This window comes from Wasmannia auropunctata, unplaced genomic scaffold (assembly GCF_000956235.1).
Source record: "Wasmannia auropunctata unplaced genomic scaffold, wasmannia.A_1.0 LD335828.1, whole genome shotgun sequence".
NCBI lineage: Eukaryota > Metazoa > Arthropoda > Insecta > Hymenoptera > Formicidae > Wasmannia > Wasmannia auropunctata.
The window spans coordinates 3580480-3598892 of NW_012027062.1; the positions used below are offsets into that span (position 1 = coordinate 3580480).

Below are 18413 nucleotides of genomic sequence, written 5' to 3' on the forward strand. Positions count from 1 at the left end.
GCAAAGATAGCCTAAAATTTCCTTCTTATTTCGATAAAATTTTGAAAATTTATCCTTTGAATGAAAAAAATCATCTTGGAAATAATAGAATAATAAGTCAATTTTATATCAAGCGTTTAGCGTTAGCATAAAAAAAAACAAATTTTTGCGAATCAATTTTTATCAAAGAATTAGGACCAATTCCATAATTCTTTGATAAAAATTGGTTCGCAAAAATTTGTTTTTTTTTACGCTAACGCTAAACGCTTGATATAAAATTGACTTATTATTCTATTATTTCCAAGATTATTTTTTTCATTCAAAGGATAAATTTCTGTAGCTTAATAAAATATCGCTATTAAATACATAACTTTGCTATTAAGTTCTACGATCAGTACTAGAATAAGTCGGTCATTCAACAAGTTGTTATTACTTCGATTTGGGACTTCTTTAAACTTTCTCATGTACAATTCTGATTTATGTCATTGCAACACATCGTGGATGCTGTTCGTGTTATTGACATCACCGACTAAATCGCAAATCTCTGCGCTCGAAAAAATGCCGATACTACCACCGTAGAAAATTTCATCAAAATGAACCACGTCCCCTTTGCACTCGGAAGCATTATTGGCACGAGAGGGTACACCATCATCACGCGCGGAGATCGTTACGTGCCCCGCGCGATCGCTCGATCGATCGGTGCCGGGCGTGACGGAGGATTCTCGCGCGGATAGCGGTTTGCTGCCCAAGCGGCCACGTGCAAGCGGATAGCAGCTCCCCTTTCACGGGCGACTTACTCCTCGCCCGGACCTGCAATCAGGGCAAGATTGTAGACATCTGCCGGCCATCTGCCGGCAGCGGCCTTCCGGAGGGCCGGCGATCCTGCCGCTCTCCTACGTGCTGCTCTCCGCGTCCCTCTCATTCGTCCCGCAACCGCGTCCGTGGCAAGGTGCACAAACGCGTCTGAAATCGCACGCACGCGGAGACCCGTACCGCTCCTTCTTGTTGCTCGTCGCTTGTTGCGCGCGCGCCGACGATCGCATGCGAGCGAGGTGCGATCCAGATTTATAATGACGTAAACGCGCGCGCGCCTGTATACCTGCCTACGTGTCTTGATGATCCCGATAAAACCCAAATATCCTATATGTCAGCCTTTTCAAATCATGGCGCCATAGGCGAGAAAATCGCGAGAAAATGTACGGGAATAATTCGCACGCAAGTCGCATTAACGCCTACAGTATTGTTCCACTTCGACAGAATAGAAAAGGTAACGATAAGTATTAATCCAACCGAGAACTTGTAAGCAATAATAAAGGAAAACAAGAAATATTGTTGAAAAATTCAGTTCAGAAGAATAAAAGTGTTAACAATTTGGACAGTGTCTATAATAATTATATAAATAAATATTAAAAAATTTTTAATTTTCACAAAGTAGAATTTTCTATGTTTCGCTTATAACGCTTTAATTCTTCAAAATTTTCGTAACATTTTTCTTATAATCTTAACTTTTTCACTCTTCTTCTCGATATATTGTTAAGATTAATTGTATAAGTATGGCATGTACGGCCGAATCAATGTAACAAGCCGAACAATCTTATCTTATTTTTGTCGCGTTACAAATTCGCATTAAAAAAATATATATGTGTCATCACGTCCTGCGTGATGACTCCTCATGGTGAGCAAATGACTTTTGCAATTAACTTGTCGATGCATTATCGTTACAGAGGCGCAATGATCTTACCTCGGTGCCGCCAGACCAGGTGTAAAATCACGATGCCGCTGAGCATCAGGTGTATGTAACCCGAAGCGGAGGTGCGGAATCAGGCTCTCCGCCAGCCGGCGAGATTAATTTAACGAGCAACTCGTGCGGGATCATAAACTGCACGGAGGTTAATTCCTAATTAGCTCCCCGCGGTCTGTGCGCGATTCTGTAGGATGTCTTAAAGGCATACACAATGCTTACGCGTTGGCCATTTATCGCGTTCCGGAAGACAACTATGGTTTCCTCGGCCGCAGCATCCTTGATATTCCCGCCGATGACGTATATATCGATTAATCAAGGATGCGGATGAAACGCTGATATTTTCTCGCGAAAACTTTGATTAATCGCGAGGGAATAATAAGAACACGGGCCTCATCAGAGCGTCGCCAACCTGGCGTTGTCGTTACCGTCGTGCGTTGAAAGTCATTAAGGAACGAAATGATAGATCGTCAAAACAATCGCGAATGTGCTGCAAGGCACTGTCGCGCGCCTCCCTTATCTCCCTTACGCATAAATGTTTCTCGAATAATGGGTAAGGATAAGATAATGGAACCTAAATGAGAACTCGTGAATGCCTCTATCGCGCTCTTGCACCTCTCTGGCTTCGTTCTTTGCCGTCTTTTCGGCGATCGGCGATTATTCTTGCCGCCGACCTTACCCAGTATCCCCGTCACGCTTTCCCGAATCTATAACCCGAAGGTCGTGTAATATATTCGTGACTGGCGACATCGTGGCGACCGACACAAATAAAGCGCAGACGGACGGACGGACGGACAAACGAACGGACAGACAGGGACGGTGCTGTATTTTTAGACTTCTACAACCACGGCAGAGAACGCCGCATTACGCCGCGGCCGTCACGAGCTCGCTAAAGCGAGCACGTAGATAATAACGTTAGGGGATTACATATATTTCGTAAGAGGGTATAAAATGTCGCGTGTGTCTTAACTCAATTGTGACCTTAAAGAACTTAATTATCCTTCAGAAAAATGTTATTAAAAAATTACTTTATACACGAAGTTAATTAATATCGAAAATTGTGGAATTCCAACGCGAGCTAAATTTTACAGTAATAAAAATACTTTTACTCTCCTCTCGTTTATATTTAATGTCGCAATTTTAAATAATTACAACCTATAATTTTGATATCGCAATCCTGAAACAATTTTCTCAGTTGGTCCTTCGGTATATCCACGTGTGACACTTATATATCTCGTATTTATCCTACAATAATTCATGGGAATAGCGTGCGCAAAATTCAAACTCTCCATTCTGTCACTCAGTACTTCTTTTCTTAAGAATAATTTAAAAGATTCATATTACGTATGATCTAATTAGCTCTAAATTTGTCACAAATTTGGTTCATTCCCCGCATAATTGCGTAACCGCAAACGCTTCGATGGAGAGCGCGCGCGGAGCAGGAAATTCGGGATGTCTCCAATTAGCATTTCACTTGTCTGTACTCATCGTCGCGTTACATAACAGCGTGTAATATAGCTCAATAGATCTTACGAAGTCGCTCGAGCGCGCTCGTACGAGGTGTAATACCCCGGTAATTCGCGCGGGCAATGGGGACACTTACGGCACTACGTATACATACCTATATACGTTGTGTGCACAAATCGTCGCCGTCGTCATCATCGTCGTCGTCTGTGTGCCGAGTACCGCCTGGAAGAAAAACCTCAATTTAGTTTATAGTGTCAATTGAATGAACAGACGGGGTACGTGATTTATTTTTAGACCTGCATCACAGGGGGACCCCGCTGCATTAAGCGGTTACGTGTGTGCACCGCTCACGCACGAACGAGCTCATCTCTGCGCCGCGCTGGCGACGACAGCATCATCGGCGAACGCAGAGAGCGACGTCACAGAGAGAGACGCTCCTGCGACGATTACGTCGTCCGTGCAATTTTCATTTCCCCGGCCATACGAAAATAATTAAGTGACTTTCTGTGTTAGCCGCGTGTGCAGTATTTAAAAAAAAAACCGCCTATTTCGAATCGTTGAAAATATTATTTTCCATTTATCGTTATACCTTTTAAAATGGCAACTGATCTCTTTAAAAAAAGAAGAGTAGAAATGTTGCAAATTGAAATTATATTGCCTTGAATGTTTCGATAGATGCAAATAATAAGATTTTTCTTAATTTTGGAATATTACAAGTACAATGCAGGTATTATTGTTCAACTCTATAATTTTTAATCGCACGGTGATTAGTTGATTAAACTCTAATCAACAATTGATTAAAATTTAAACCATGCTGAAGGAGCGTCATTTCTGTCGCTTTATCGATCCCGCGAATGTTTCTCGTATTACTGACTATATTACTCGGTCAATGCGGCGTTTCGTTTTGCCCGGTCAATCAGAAATCTCAACGAGCTCAGCTCCGAAAGATGAGAGCGACAGATTGCATTTCCGCAAAGTCCGCACCGGGTGCTGGAAACGCTTGCGATTTGGCATGAACTTGCGCCGAGGAATTCCAAGGGGGAATGGCAAACTCTCGAGTTTAAGTAATAGAGGTTTAACCCTCTATGACCGTGACGAGGGATTTACCTCGATCTTCAAGCAGCGCTCACAACATTGCCGCACGAACACAGACTATCCGCAGCAACTTGCTCATCTCACGTAAGGATCGATAACTTGTGCAGTTATTACGAATTTCTCGCCTTCGTTAATCCTCAATCTGCTAAATGTAGATGGAAAGTTTTGCTAAAGTATTTAAAAATTTAGCCAGACACAGATCTGAGAAAATTTTATTGAACTATCAAAATAATTATGTAGGACGTTTAAATTAGTTACTAAACCGTCAAAACTTTTTATAATATATTGTTCATCATGTTTGGCTCACATAATTATTTTGACAATCCAATAAAATTATATTTTCAGATCAGTATCTACATAAATTTTTTTAGGTACTTTAATAAAATCGTTCTTTCCGTGTGTTTTTCCAATAACATAGAATTCCAATTTTTATATACTGATAGTTAATCTATAGTTTGTAACGTCGAAAATTTGATATTTTTTTCTCGTACAGTCTTCGATCGGACTATATATACGACGAGAGCACTCGAATATAATCCGATCACGAAAGATTATAAAAGGATTTGTCATAAAAATATGGTTACAACTAAATTAATACGTGTAATATTTTAGCACTTAAAAAATTTTTTTTTACAAATTTAAGAAATTACTGACTTATCTTCATTATAATCATACCACAATTATAGTATTTACGTCAAAATTCTGTAATATATAAGTCTCCCTTAAATTATATCAACGTAAAAGAATCGACCCCCTCGCTACAGTTTCAATCTCCGTCTTATACGCCGCGTCGTTATTACCGACACCCTTCAGGCAATCCGCTCTTCCGCCTCAATCCTTTCGAGTTAATGACCGCGAATGAAATCGGAGCACTCCGCTTACACCGAGCTGTCTGTATGTATAACGACCTTAAATAAAGGGCGCGGAGATCCCCCGGGAGAAGAGAAGGGAACGAAGAAATGAAGGAAGGAAGGAAGGAAGGAAAGCGCCGAGAAAGGACGTACGACGGTTCCCAGCCCTTACGGCGGCGACCGGGCTGGATCGATGGAGCGCGATTGAGGGTCCTCGAAGACAGGATCCGTCCTTCGACCTACATACCGCCCGTCCGCCCGCACGCGCACGTATAAAAACCCGCGCGGCCTGTCGACTTCCGGTCCCCCGGACGCCCGATGCAGCCGGGGCTTTAAGCTCGCTCCGGGGAAGCCTCGGAAGTTTTTACGAGCGCAGTTTATGGAAGCGAGCCAGCTGTGCTCGTGATAAAGCCGCTGTACCTATACCTACGGTACACACGCACTCACACGAAAGCATACGGAATATATATACACGCGCGCGCGCACACACACACACAAACACACACAAATTTGAGAGCGGTACGCCATGCACACCAACGAAAAGCGCACAAGCGCGGCATTCGAACGCATCGCAGATACATGCGCGTATGGGAGGTTTCGCGGATAGACGCATGAATCACACGTACACATATAAAATTGCATCGCACAACTACAGAGGAAACATTGCATTGCGTATGCATGTGCAGCGTTGCCCGAGCCGTGTCGCTCGGATAGTCGCGCCGTGCCAAAAACTTCCGTTTACGATCGCACGAAAATGTTGATTGGAGCATCGCGATGTGAGCGACGCGTGACGCGGAAACGTTACCGTTGGATTTATCGGCGTTTACTCCTCTCGCTCGCGTTTACGTTTGCGAGGTACAGTTAAATAAATCGAGATTTTTAGACCACAAAAATACGGCAATCTTTAGAAACATTTTTTCGCAAAAATGCGAGACAAATATAATCTATCTCAAAAACATTTAGCTGTACAAAATAAATATTTTTTTTTACATGGCCATAATATAAACCACGTAAAAAATATGACTGAAAAAATATTAATAATAATATCAAAAGTATCGCGAATTAGTGCTCGATATTATAGATTTATTCAAAAAGACAGATCGTGCTTAAAGATGAAGAAAAATCGGGCGAATCCCTGCAGTGTTTGGTGATGCAAAAGAAATCAACAATCTCCGGTTTAACGCCTCTCGCTGCTCTCGTCTACTTTCTCGCGGAATGAATGACCTTAAATCCCGCATTCGTGGGAGCTCCCGTTCGAGTGGGCGGTGAATGGTTGTATTCTTTGGTGTTAGTGGAGGCCGCGCGACGACCTTTCAACCGCACCCAGCTTGAGTCGCTGTCGAGACCCATCGAGGAAATTGACACGATCAGTTCTCAGGAAATGATCCGCATAGAGCAATATCAGATCGAGTCAAGCCTCTTATGTTTTACTTGCTCGTGCGCTGAAAGAAAATAAAGGTATCACCGGGGGAGTTTCTCGTCGTATTTTGTAAGGGCGCGCGATTACTCGAGCCCAACCGGTTATCGCTGTCGCAATTACGGCGCGCGAGGGAGAAGTTTCTCGGTGAATGATAAGCGATGATAATCGAGCGCATACGAAATCGTCCGTGCTTATATCGTTCCGCGCGTAACGCGTATATACGCGGATAATGGGGACGCGGCCGAGTGCGTTTCTATGGTACGGGATTATATCGAGGGGATTAAACGACGGCACACGGGGCGCGGACGACACGTTTGACCGAAATGCAAATTCGGTCACGTTGAATTAAACCGACCGTCCTGCAGGCGCCAGTCGCGCTCGATGCGCGACGCGAGGGCGTTAATCACGAATGCACGAAACGTGTTTTCAAACGCGATTGACGTCAAACGACACGCACACCGAGCCTTCAGAATTTAACGAATAATCCATGCGATATCGTGCTCGAAGAGCACGCCCACCACATCCCCTTGCGTTAAAACTCCGCTCCAGTGTGCTTTTAAATCCTGCACTTTATTTATCTCAATTTACTTGAGCTTATTCTCTTGCTGCGTGCTGAATTTTATGTATATATACATATATATATATATAAAGTCCGTATGATATATGAAGACTAATATAAAATATTAGTAGATTTTCAGAAGAGCTTTATTTTTTATATTTTGGCAAGGATATAAATTTTGCAACTGAATAATTTTAGCTTTGAAAATCTCGTCATACTTTTCATCATTCGTAATACAAATTATTTTTTTATTTATATTTATTATTCATATTATGACACGATTCTCCACTATGTTATTTCGTCAAATGAATAAATTACTTAATTAAATTCGAAGAAATTTCGCGATGACGTTGTAACGTTCAATGAAATAAACAACGACGCGGAGAGAAAATCCTATCACACGGGCGATACTTAAGGATCTTGCACTTGGCGGCCACAAATTTCGGTGGATTTACTCCATTATTTACGGCGGACGCAATTGACGGCCCCGTCGTTGGAGCATAGGCGCCCGCATTTGTCTTCGCGGGGCGAACACGAGACGAGCCCGAGTCGGAAAAGAAATATAACCCGACGTCGCGGCGTCGCAGCCAGAGGAAGCCGGAGAATTCTCACGCACGAGAGAGGGATCGTGACGGAAGGTCACGCTGCATCTGCGACGAGGCGGACTTCGCTCTCTCGGGACGGCTCCAAAAAGTATATGCACATACGAAAGCCGCTCTATTTACGAGCGCGGAGAGAAGCGGGATGGTGGCAAAGAGATCCTCTTTCCCACACGCGCGGAGAAAGGCAAAGATAAAATTATTATTTCCATTTGGTTATTAATATCGCCGTCCGCGGGACCTGAAAAGCGTTATTTCGCGAATAAGCGAATTATATTTAAGGAAATAACGCGAAAATCCAGCGGTGTCTGTAGCTCTCAATCTTCCCTCGGAGCTTCGAATTTATAAACTCTTCGAAAGCCAAGACAAAGCAAAAAATACCACGACATTTTTAGTACGGAATAACTCGATGAGGCTCTGTCGAAAGTGTAATATCTCAAGATACGAAACATCGATGAATCGCGGAGTGACGACGTTTTCTGAAACGTTAGCATCGCGACGCGGTGGCATATCTTCGAGAATAGATAGAATCCGCACGTCAGTTAGCGGCTGCCAAGTTGAGGGGAACTTACGTACGTGGCTTCGCCTGCACGTACGCTCTCAATTAAATACCGTCATTTTGGAATCTCTGACAAGCGCCAGGAATAAGCGCGATCCCTTGGAGAGATTTTGCGGTCGCGTCTGTCCAAGTCCAGAGAATGAGGTAACTTAATTCCGAAGCTGCCCAGAGAAATTTCCTGGCTTACTCACAATTAGATCTTTCATTATTATTTCCGCTAGTTGCTCCTACTTTTGTATTATAAAGCTATTCGAAAAAAAAAAGTTTTGTAGTACATTAATCGCGAAGTTTCAAACCTCTGGCAAGAAGCAAAACCTCCATTTTTTCTCGAATAGCAGGCTTTCTATTTAAAATCTCTCATAGAATTGTTCGACGTCGCTGGTACACGAAAATACGCAACGATCAAGTGACAATTTGAATCGCGACTCGATTATTCGGTAATGCAAATGCGATCGAAAACAGCAGGCGGTTTGTCGGATTATACGGTGAATATTACCGACGTCGAGAGGAAAATACGAGACAGAACAGATGGTGGTGTGCCAGCATACCTAGGCGGAATTTCTCGCGTCTTTCCGATCGTCTCCGTGAATACCACCGATTTTTTCCGCGCGTATGTCGCCGCGCGGACACGTGCCCACGCGCGTACATGCGTGCGCGTGTTATCAGCGCCGGCCGAGACAGGTTGACTGTCGAACGTTTTATATCGGTTGGGGAAAAGCCGTTTCGATTAGACGGCTCTCCGCGCGCGGAGAATTATGTATGCAAATTCTCGTGAAACTGGTCCCCGGTAATCTCGCGTCGCACGCGGCATTATCGCAGGCTCTCTCTCGTCGGGTTTTTAATCGATTTTAAAATAAACCGACCGATTAACGAAAGATAACTGAGGCGTGTCGAAGGGCTAATTGAATCGCTCGAAATTTATCGATAGATCGAGCAGCAATCTCGCGATCAGGCTTTACAGACTTTATTCGCGTGAATTATAGACGAGGAAATATACAGAGTATACCAAAAGATCGGATTTTCTCTCTAATCTAATACGGTATGCTTTCCGCTGAGTTTTGAAAAAATAATTCTTTTTCGAAAATAACCGATCTGCAATTACGTTTATTCAGCAATGAAAATTGAACAAAATTAATATCTATAATAAAACCTTATTTTTCTCTTATTTTTATAAGTGAATTCTTATTAAAGGAAATTTTACATGAAGTTTGCAATCTTATGCACATGCGACACTCGAATGTCTAATCATATTTAATCTCTAATTTTCTATCTTCATCTTTATTCACTGCAGGTATATAATTAAATATTCGCGTGTCGCTTACAACGTTTACAGCTACCTAATCTTTTATCTATGAACGCGAAAAGTGGCGAATGCCGCGCGCTAATATTATCATAACCGGATCCAGTGTTAACAACACTACTCTCGACGTATCTCGAGCCCCGGATCATATAACGATCGGCTATCGCGAATAAATTGCGTTTGACGAATTCCGCGGATGCCGTCGAACGTTGTTCGTGCCAGCGCGGTCGACATATATCTCCGTCGTTTGCACAGTGGCGTATTCATTTTTTTTCCATCACCTCTAGACAAAAGTGCAGCTTTTTTACAATCGGACGTCCAATCGTGTGTCGCGGTAATACGTAACAATACGTCGTTATACGTGTCCGGAAAAAAATACATGAATATTAATTAGCCAGACACATATCATAGCGAAACCCCCTTCGCCCAAATCTTGAAATGGAAGAGTGTGCGGAAAAAAAATGTTTGCGTCATATAAAAACCGCGCATAAAAAGAGGAAACGTATGAGTCAAGAAAAGAATAATGACCGTCGTAAATTTGCTCAGATCCTGAGTTATACGCTGACACGATTTTTACACGGATTGCACGGGGATACAACGTGTCAGCAGAAGAGATACCAAAATACGCCACTGCCTTCACGTGTAACGTTGTACGCACCCGGCCGGCCGTGTGCGTACACGTACGGGAACACGCGTGCGAATGCATGGAGCGCGCCAGACGACCGGCGCCACGAGGAATCCCCACGCACACACCTGAATGCCCGACCGAATGGCGGCCGCTTGCGTAAGAGTCCGACGAACGATCGTCAGAGTCGAGTCATTCTAAGATTTCCGCTCGCCAGCCAGCCAGCCGGTCGAATGTGAGTTGAGTTGGGAAAGTCTTGGCAAAAATCAGAGATCTGGCAATGCGTCTGTTAGCAATTGCTTGGAGTAATTACTCGGATACCCCCGATACTTTTCGGATCAGCAACCCTAAACGGTACATATTATTATACGCGTTATTCGAGTGAATTTGAAATATCTATAAATAGTCATTTTTAATGCTCAGAAAATATTGCACATATCATGCGTATAAATTCAAAATATTTTGTTTCAACGTATTTTTGTATTTTATAAGCGATTCCGCAAATTCTCAAAGCAAATTTCGATTTTAATATTAACGCGCCTGCAGTCGACGCTCTTTCGGTTACCGCAAATTTTTATTCGAGCTAGGAATGCGGATGGCAAGCGTCACAAGTTGTCAACGTGTCATGTATCGTCAATGATTGCACGGTACGTCGAAACTTCCGCAACGGGAAATGCATCTGCTATATATGTATACTAGTTAGCTATAGCGAGGGACATGCTACTGCTATCACACGCTAACGGTGCGATGGTTGGATAGCGACTGTTTAATAAGTCCGAGCGCACGGATTACAGGACAATTTCTGCGGTTGATTAATACATCGCGATACGGGCGCTGATGCGACGAGGAAGACTTCGCACTCGCCCATTACCCTCTTCTTTATTACACATCCTGATTATGCGCTCGCCGCGCGATCCTTGAACCTCATTGGAGTCACAATTCCAAGGTCTGCTCTTACCGCACGTAATCCCGCACTTATCGAGATTTTTCATCGCGAATCATCATCGCGAGCGCGTAACTATCGCGCGCGTTTGCACGTGTCTATCCGGTAAAGATAGAGTCCAACACCAACTGTGTTACAATCTACATATTCTATATATAAGTCTGTCCAGCTCGTGATGCATTTCTGCGCAGAATCATCCTGAACATCTTAAAATAAAGTTATGATAAAATGATTATATATGCGCGCATTGAAAATGAACGATAATTTATTGCAGCCTTCGCGGAAATAACTTGCCTCGGATGCGTATAAATAGCACATTGACAGCTATCTTAACATAATTTTAATGTAATTATTTTTTGTATTCCCTTTTTTTCTGACAAAGGTAGAGATTTGTAACAAAAACATTACACGTATATATGTGCCTGCAAAAATCTAGCAATACAATTAATATCTTTTACAAAGACTAAAAAAAAGTTTCTGAATGTATAGAGAAATGAAAAATTAAATTCCATTTGATATCTCTGTATTGAAATATTTTTTCTCTCAATTTTTCCCGAGTACTTATTCGATCAATTCGATGCGCCAATTATTATGGCGTATCGAATGCAAGCATTTGTTTGACAATTAAATCTGTTTTCGATGTTTTCGATTTTTGATGCTATTTTTACCGAAATTTATTGCCAGTCACAGCAAGTCTGAGTGCATACTTTTTAATACCGCGCGGCTTAGATCTTCCGCGAAATCGTAGCGTTTTGCCAGCGAAATGTAAATGAGTCACGAATCGTTGAGCAGCCGAGCCGTCGTTTGTCATCGGTCGGATGATCCCAAACGCGGCGTCGGTCGCGGGGCTCGCGCAACAAAGCGTGAATTACGACAAGCCCATGCATACATTTACGCGCCGTCGATATCCCCATTAACTCGTCGTCAAAACGTAAATAAACAGGACGCGAGCGGAGCCCGGGCTCGCGGCCTTCGGAAGAGAAAAGGCCGCGACAGAACGGGACGGATCGGGTCCTAACCGCGGCTTATCGTAAATTCTCTTACACAAGAATTATCCCGTGGCATGTACACGCGTGAGCGTTACCTCACGAAGGCGAGAGAGGTGTACCCACGCGTATATATCTCGAAAACTCGAAGGCCCGAACGCACACTGTCGCGCGATTTATTTTGTATTTTATTATTTTAATTATTTTGTTCGTCCTCTCCCTGCGGCGACGGGAGGATCAGAATCTCGACATCGATGTTTCCGAGTCCTTTGTCCCTCGGCGAGAGCTTGAATCTCAGAGCCGAATTCACGCTCTTCAAATATTCGGGATGAACTCGCGACATAATCGTCAACAAGATTGCGCTCATTAATAAAAATGAGAAATCAAGACACTGCACTTAAGTTCAAAGAGATAATAAATTTGTAACCATTACAAAAACGGAAATGACAGTATTGAATAAATATTAAATTGTAATATTAAATAATATTAAATATGACGATTGATTAATTAAAAATTCTGAATCTTCAAAGATCGAATTGAAATTAAGACGAAATGTTATTAACAATTACGGTAGGATTGTCCGAGCGCAACGTGTCTGCATTTCCTGAAACCTTGTCGATAGTCAACGTACCGTGAGTCACCGGAGCATCTCGATTAAATCAGGGCACGAGAATCGCTCGCGTGTACGTGGAAGGAATTGCACACTGTCCCGTGGAGCGATCTCGATGAGATCATTCCAGCCTGGCTTCTGTCAAATCGATTCAGGATCGATCGCGAATGCACGACCGGATGCGATCAAGTCGCATCACCCACGAGGGCATCGGGCGTTCGGTATTTAATTGTATGGAAATTAACTACCGTGGAAATGTTATACGTATATGCGCAAGGTTAACACGTACGTCAAATCACCTTCTATTGTTTTCTCGTATCTCACGGTCGTAAAACGTGCTCCGTTTGGGCGGAGCGATGGCATTCTCGATAGCGCGATCAAACGTTTGAAAATATCGAGATCGAAGAGCGATCGGAAATATCGGATCTCCACAATTATCCGATTGTTCAATAAGCAGAGCCATAAACGTATATGTCTATTTTAACTATTATTAATATAGTTATTCTTCGAGTAATATCGCCAGCCGAAAACAATCGCTATTATTCTCGCTCTGTGTCTGAGAACGTAATTAATTATAGATCAACTGCGGTAGGTCTGCACCTTTCGCAAACCTTTATTTTACATTTGACCATTTTACAAACGTATCATTATTTAGCATTCATCATAGACGTGAAATATTCGTTCTGTGTGAGAACTGCATCGGGATAAAGAAGGACAGAAAGAGAGAGAAATATAACTGAAATAATACGTGGGATTATCTCTAGAAGGCTGCACAAACTTTTCTACGATTATTAATATCTTCGAAAGAACATGTCCAAGTGGCCAATTATCTTTATCTGAGAAACAGAAACGTGGAATGCCGTAAACGAGCTCGTTCCGGTGACTTTACTTCCGAGTGGCAAGAGCGAAGGGTGAAGGGCTCTCAGATGAAGTTTGCCAAAGACGGGCGAAGGATAAGGAAGAGTTGGAAGGGACGAGTTACTCGAAGTTACTTGGAGCACAGCGGCTGTTCTAGGGATTGGGGAAGCCCTCTCGATTTTCCGTTGTGCGAGGTTGTTCTCGGGTATCCCGGGATCTAGGAATAGAACTCTACTTACAGCATCACCACTTCTCCATCCTTCTTCCCTCTCCCTCCCCCTCTCTCTCTCTCTCTCTCTCTCTTTGTATTTCGTAGCTGCAGGGACATGATGAGCAACGGCTAAGGTGCTGTTCACAACGGACTGACCGTCTGTCATCGTCGACTGTGCGTCTCGTATTTTTCCATTCACAAAGCTCCTAACGACTGCTGTGTTATTGTGCTGGATTGGATGACTTTTACAGAAAGTATTAAAAATACCTTTCGTAAACGCGTAAAAAAGGTCGATTTGAGAAAAATATTAGTTATGGATCAAAGGTATCGATAAATCTATATAATATAAATAGGCATCAAAGGACTTCGTAAACTTATTGCAAATCTATAAATAAAAGTTTTGTTTAAGTACATTTTTGCTTAATAGAAATTTAAGTTTAAATTCAATTATAAAATGTATTCAGAGAAGTCCGTCAATTTTTGTTACTGCAATCATTTGAAATAAATAGATTTTTCTTCGAAAAAATAATTCATTTTCTTACGCGGATATAAAAAAATTCCATTCATTGTTCCGCTCACTCTATCGATGTTCCAAAGAAACTTGACAACAATAGCATTAACAACATTTTGTTCTTTTGTTTGTATAAATTTAAAGTAAAAATACATCAATATAACAATAATTAATCTATACAACATATTGAATTGCGTCTCTGTTTGTTTCCACGTCGTATACACTCTATATTTACAATTTTTCCATCCAAAAAAGATCTTTGAGTAGCTAACGTTGATTGTAGTTGTTATTATTATCTCTTGTCAAAAGCATGTATAATATATCGGACGACACAACGAACATAATAAATTAACGGAAGAAAAAGGAGTCATAAGGAGAAAGAGAACGAGAGAGGAGAGAATCCTGAAACACTTCGCAGTTTGCGAGCACGACCCCGAATCGATGATTTAAGAATCAGCTTGGCTCCTTTCTGACCCCGATTCCCAAGGAATCCTTAGAAAGCCTGATCTTAGCTCGAGGTTCAAGCGAGCTGCATTCTTATGCGTTCGCTCCTCGAGTGCACTGCGCTCGATCGAATCTACTCCGGAAAGCGATTACTGAATTGCCGTTAGATTTTCCGCGAAATATTCATGTAAAGCGTTTTTTTTTTACGTATTTGAATGTATCAAAAGTCAGCAATAAAGTAAAAGAAATATAAGATTTGAAATATCATATACATATAAAATATAATTTGATCTTTCGAGAAAATTTAAAATGCCCCTCTTCAATCTCGTTGAAATTCGGAAAGCTTCCTTGTATTACGGAGATATACCGAAGAGCTGGAGATCTTTAATTTTATGAATTACGTCTATCTCAAAACTTATTAACGTCAAAAACGATATGTACCCGTAGTTGTACCATTTTTATAAATCTTTATGCAATTGATTCGCATCGTGCAAATCGTTTTTAGACGATATTTTCATCGTTATTTGCGACACCTCTTCAATTATTCATCTTTCCCCTCTCGTTTTATTTTCATTTCATAATTGCTCCAATTTTCTAATTATCCAAAAAAAAAATCAATGTGATCAACGACTCAATTTCTTAGAAAGCAACGGAATACAATGTTCAAAAGATAGTCGCGACAGAGAGGAAATATCACTAAGACATCGCCGGGACATCCTTCGGTAAATCGAATTAAGCGCACGACAGAGAAACAGGCTCTCCTCTCCGTGAAAGCAACGGAGAGACCCGCGACTAGAATTCGGTCAAACGTGAGCGTTACGAGGTGAACGTGAGATGACCCTGGTCCTCCTGGTTGTCGCAACCTCGTTTCCCCGCCCTCCTCCACCTCCTCCCGCCCCTTCGAAACTGTCGACGATGGAGAAATCCGACGAAACGTCCTTGCCCGATGTAAGAAAAAAGAGCGTTCTTGCCGCTGCTGCTTCCAAGATCGAAATTTACTTGCGTCCGATGCATCATTGCAGTTCTAAAATTTACTTATATACCTTGCAATAACGCGCGTTAACCGACGGGTGACGGATGTAATTAGAATTTACGTAACAGTGCGGCCTTCTGCGCATCAACTATAAGACGAATAATGCCGCTTCGGTATACTTTTGTCTCTTAACGTAAGACGAATTTAAAATTACGTCCGCTTATTTGCATTTAGATTTCATCATACGTGTGACTACGATTGAATAAACAAACCACGACGTATTTCTATCGTTTCTGCATAATCGCGGTTGTATAAATTGCGTTTCACAAATTGCGCTGACAGTACACACTGTATTGTATCAGACGATCTCGCCGTCGATCGATCTCTTAGTCGGCGCCGCTGGCATGAATCACGCTCACAACCAGACGACGATGTTCGTCCTCTCCTATAGAGTGATCTTCGATCGCTGATGAGAATAGCGAACCTCATTAAAACATCTTATATCAGCGCGGCATAAATTTAACATTTGTTAAAGAACATTGCAAAATATACATTTTTAAAACGAATAAAAAAGTCATTAATTTGCTACAATGTTATTGTAATTAATGGATTTCTATATTTGCTTTAAAAATGTACATATATATATATGTATATATATGTAGAATTATTTATTATTATATTTTGTTTATTATATATATATATTATATATGATATTTGATGAAATTTGCACAAAATTCACTCTCGCTGTGGTCCTGTCACGTCGTACGCGCGTGATTCAATTTCTACCGGCTCTCTTAAATTGAACGGCCTGAGAGAGCGTTATGATTCACACCGGAATCCAGATGACGCCGAATAACCACATTCTCGTGGAGCGGTGAGGAGAAGGAGGATACAACGAGGGACGAACGTGTAACGGAGAAGAAGAAGAAGAAGAAGAAGAGAAGCAAACCGCTGCAGATGCGCGCGTATTTATATGCGCGCGGCTAGTGACGTGCTCACGCATACGCCAGCACGCTTACGCACGTACGGAACGCGACACGCAGGCACAACGACGACGCGGGGCGCCGGCCGTCTCACTCGGCGAGGTTCCTGGCGTCAGTCTGTCGGGCCTCCTGGGTCCCTCCTTGAGCTCCTACGATACCCATCGAATCTACGACCCTCCCTCTTCTTTCTCTTCAATGCGGGCGTCTCGCTCCCGCGGTCGCCCGCTTTCTCGCTCGCTCTCATCGGAGACGCTTTTCAATTATTCGCCGCGTCGCGCTTTAAATTCCAGACTTCAGAAACGAATCACGATTGGGTTGGACGCTGATCCTACTACTTTGCAAGCTACAATGTTACGCACGTCATAGACTAATTTTATTTATTTTTAAATAAATTATTATCTTTTTATTCTAGGTCAGTAATAAGATTGCAGTGTCACTTGCAGTTATTCGAAAATTGTATTTTTAATTATTTTATTTCTTTAGAATATTATCCGCATGTAACTGTTCTTTCGGTAAAAAAGAAATATCCAAGATTAATAAATTTTGTACAAAGATTTAAAAAAAAGTCTTTCTTCATAATCAGTTCTTATTTCTTTCTTAAACGAAAAAGAAAACGTTTATATATTTTTCTCATTACATATACATAAATATCTTTTATCATATGTATGTTATACATATGAATCTTATTCTATTATTATTAGTTCTGCTTATTCTTTCTCTTATAAGCCTTGCTCCAAAATAAATAGATTTTTCTGTCTCTCTATTCTCTTTTCGCATGTGCTGTCGTCTCATAGATTGAAAATAACACGAACGCAATTCTCTCTTACTCCGTGAGCACTTTCGCAAAGGCACGCACACCAGAACACCGCGATGCCCTCCCGGTGCGTCTGCATCAGAACGGCTAGAGTCCGAGTTACGATATCGTCGTCTGCGGCGGCTGCGGTTACGCTAGGGCATGTTGCGCAAGTTAGATCGAAGAGCTTTCCCTCGACACATTATATGGCTGGCACTTAGAAATATATTTTTCTTTCCGGAAATATCTTCTATAATAACATCAAAAATCTCTTTTTTCTCTCCGGGAGAGAAAAAAATCATGTTTTGTGATTCTGCTATTTCTATTTGATATGACACGTATATCAATTTTTTAATAACTCACTCTTTCAAACACTCCACAAATATATTTGTTTATAAATTTATAGATTTTCTTTTATTAAAATCTAAAATTTATCCGATTCCTAATTTCTCGTTTTTCACGCAATTGCCTGAATTTGTACATGAACACGTAATTCAAACTTTCTTCGATGAAAGTTCTACGCGAAAAACTTTAACTTATACAATTTATTAACGAATTTATACATCCTTCTAATTCTAGTTCTAATTTTTCAAACAAACTCTATGAACTTAAAATTTAATTCGAGAAATTAATATTCCTTATAAAATTATGTTAGAAATCTAATTAATTAAATTTTTAAAACTAAGGATTAATATTAATTAACCTTTTATCACTTGCTCACGTCGACACACGACATCATCCTCGCCTCTATGCAACCCTCGAGTTGCGGCCGCTCGTACGCTCATCGAGTGGAAATAATGCACGCCGGCGATCTCTCACCCTCTCGCATATGCGAGCGACCTCTCGCCCTCCCTTACGCGCGAATGGATCTCTCGCGATCGGTCTTTCGCGCACGCACGATCTCAC

General features: G+C 41.7%; 1 protein-coding gene and 1 long non-coding RNA gene across 2 annotated transcripts in view; both read right to left on the reverse strand.

Annotated features, from left to right (window-relative positions):
• Positions 1-3300: 3300 nt before the first annotated feature.
• The window catches only part of LOC105456015, a 112000-nt gene continuing 96887 nt past the window's right edge, over positions 3301-18413 (reverse strand). The window contains exon 3 of the mRNA XM_011699780.1: positions 3301-3409. Coding sequence (XP_011698082.1) covers positions 3342-3409 — 68 coding nt within the window. The 3' untranslated portion in view covers positions 3301-3341. The remainder of the gene's footprint in view (positions 3410-18413) is intronic.
• On the reverse strand, positions 6196-13017 carry LOC105456014. Its single transcript, XR_975204.1, has 2 exons — positions 12756-13017; positions 6196-6575 (listed from the first exon to the last, which is right to left on the reverse strand). It is a non-coding gene; the product is annotated as an uncharacterized LOC105456014 (long non-coding RNA).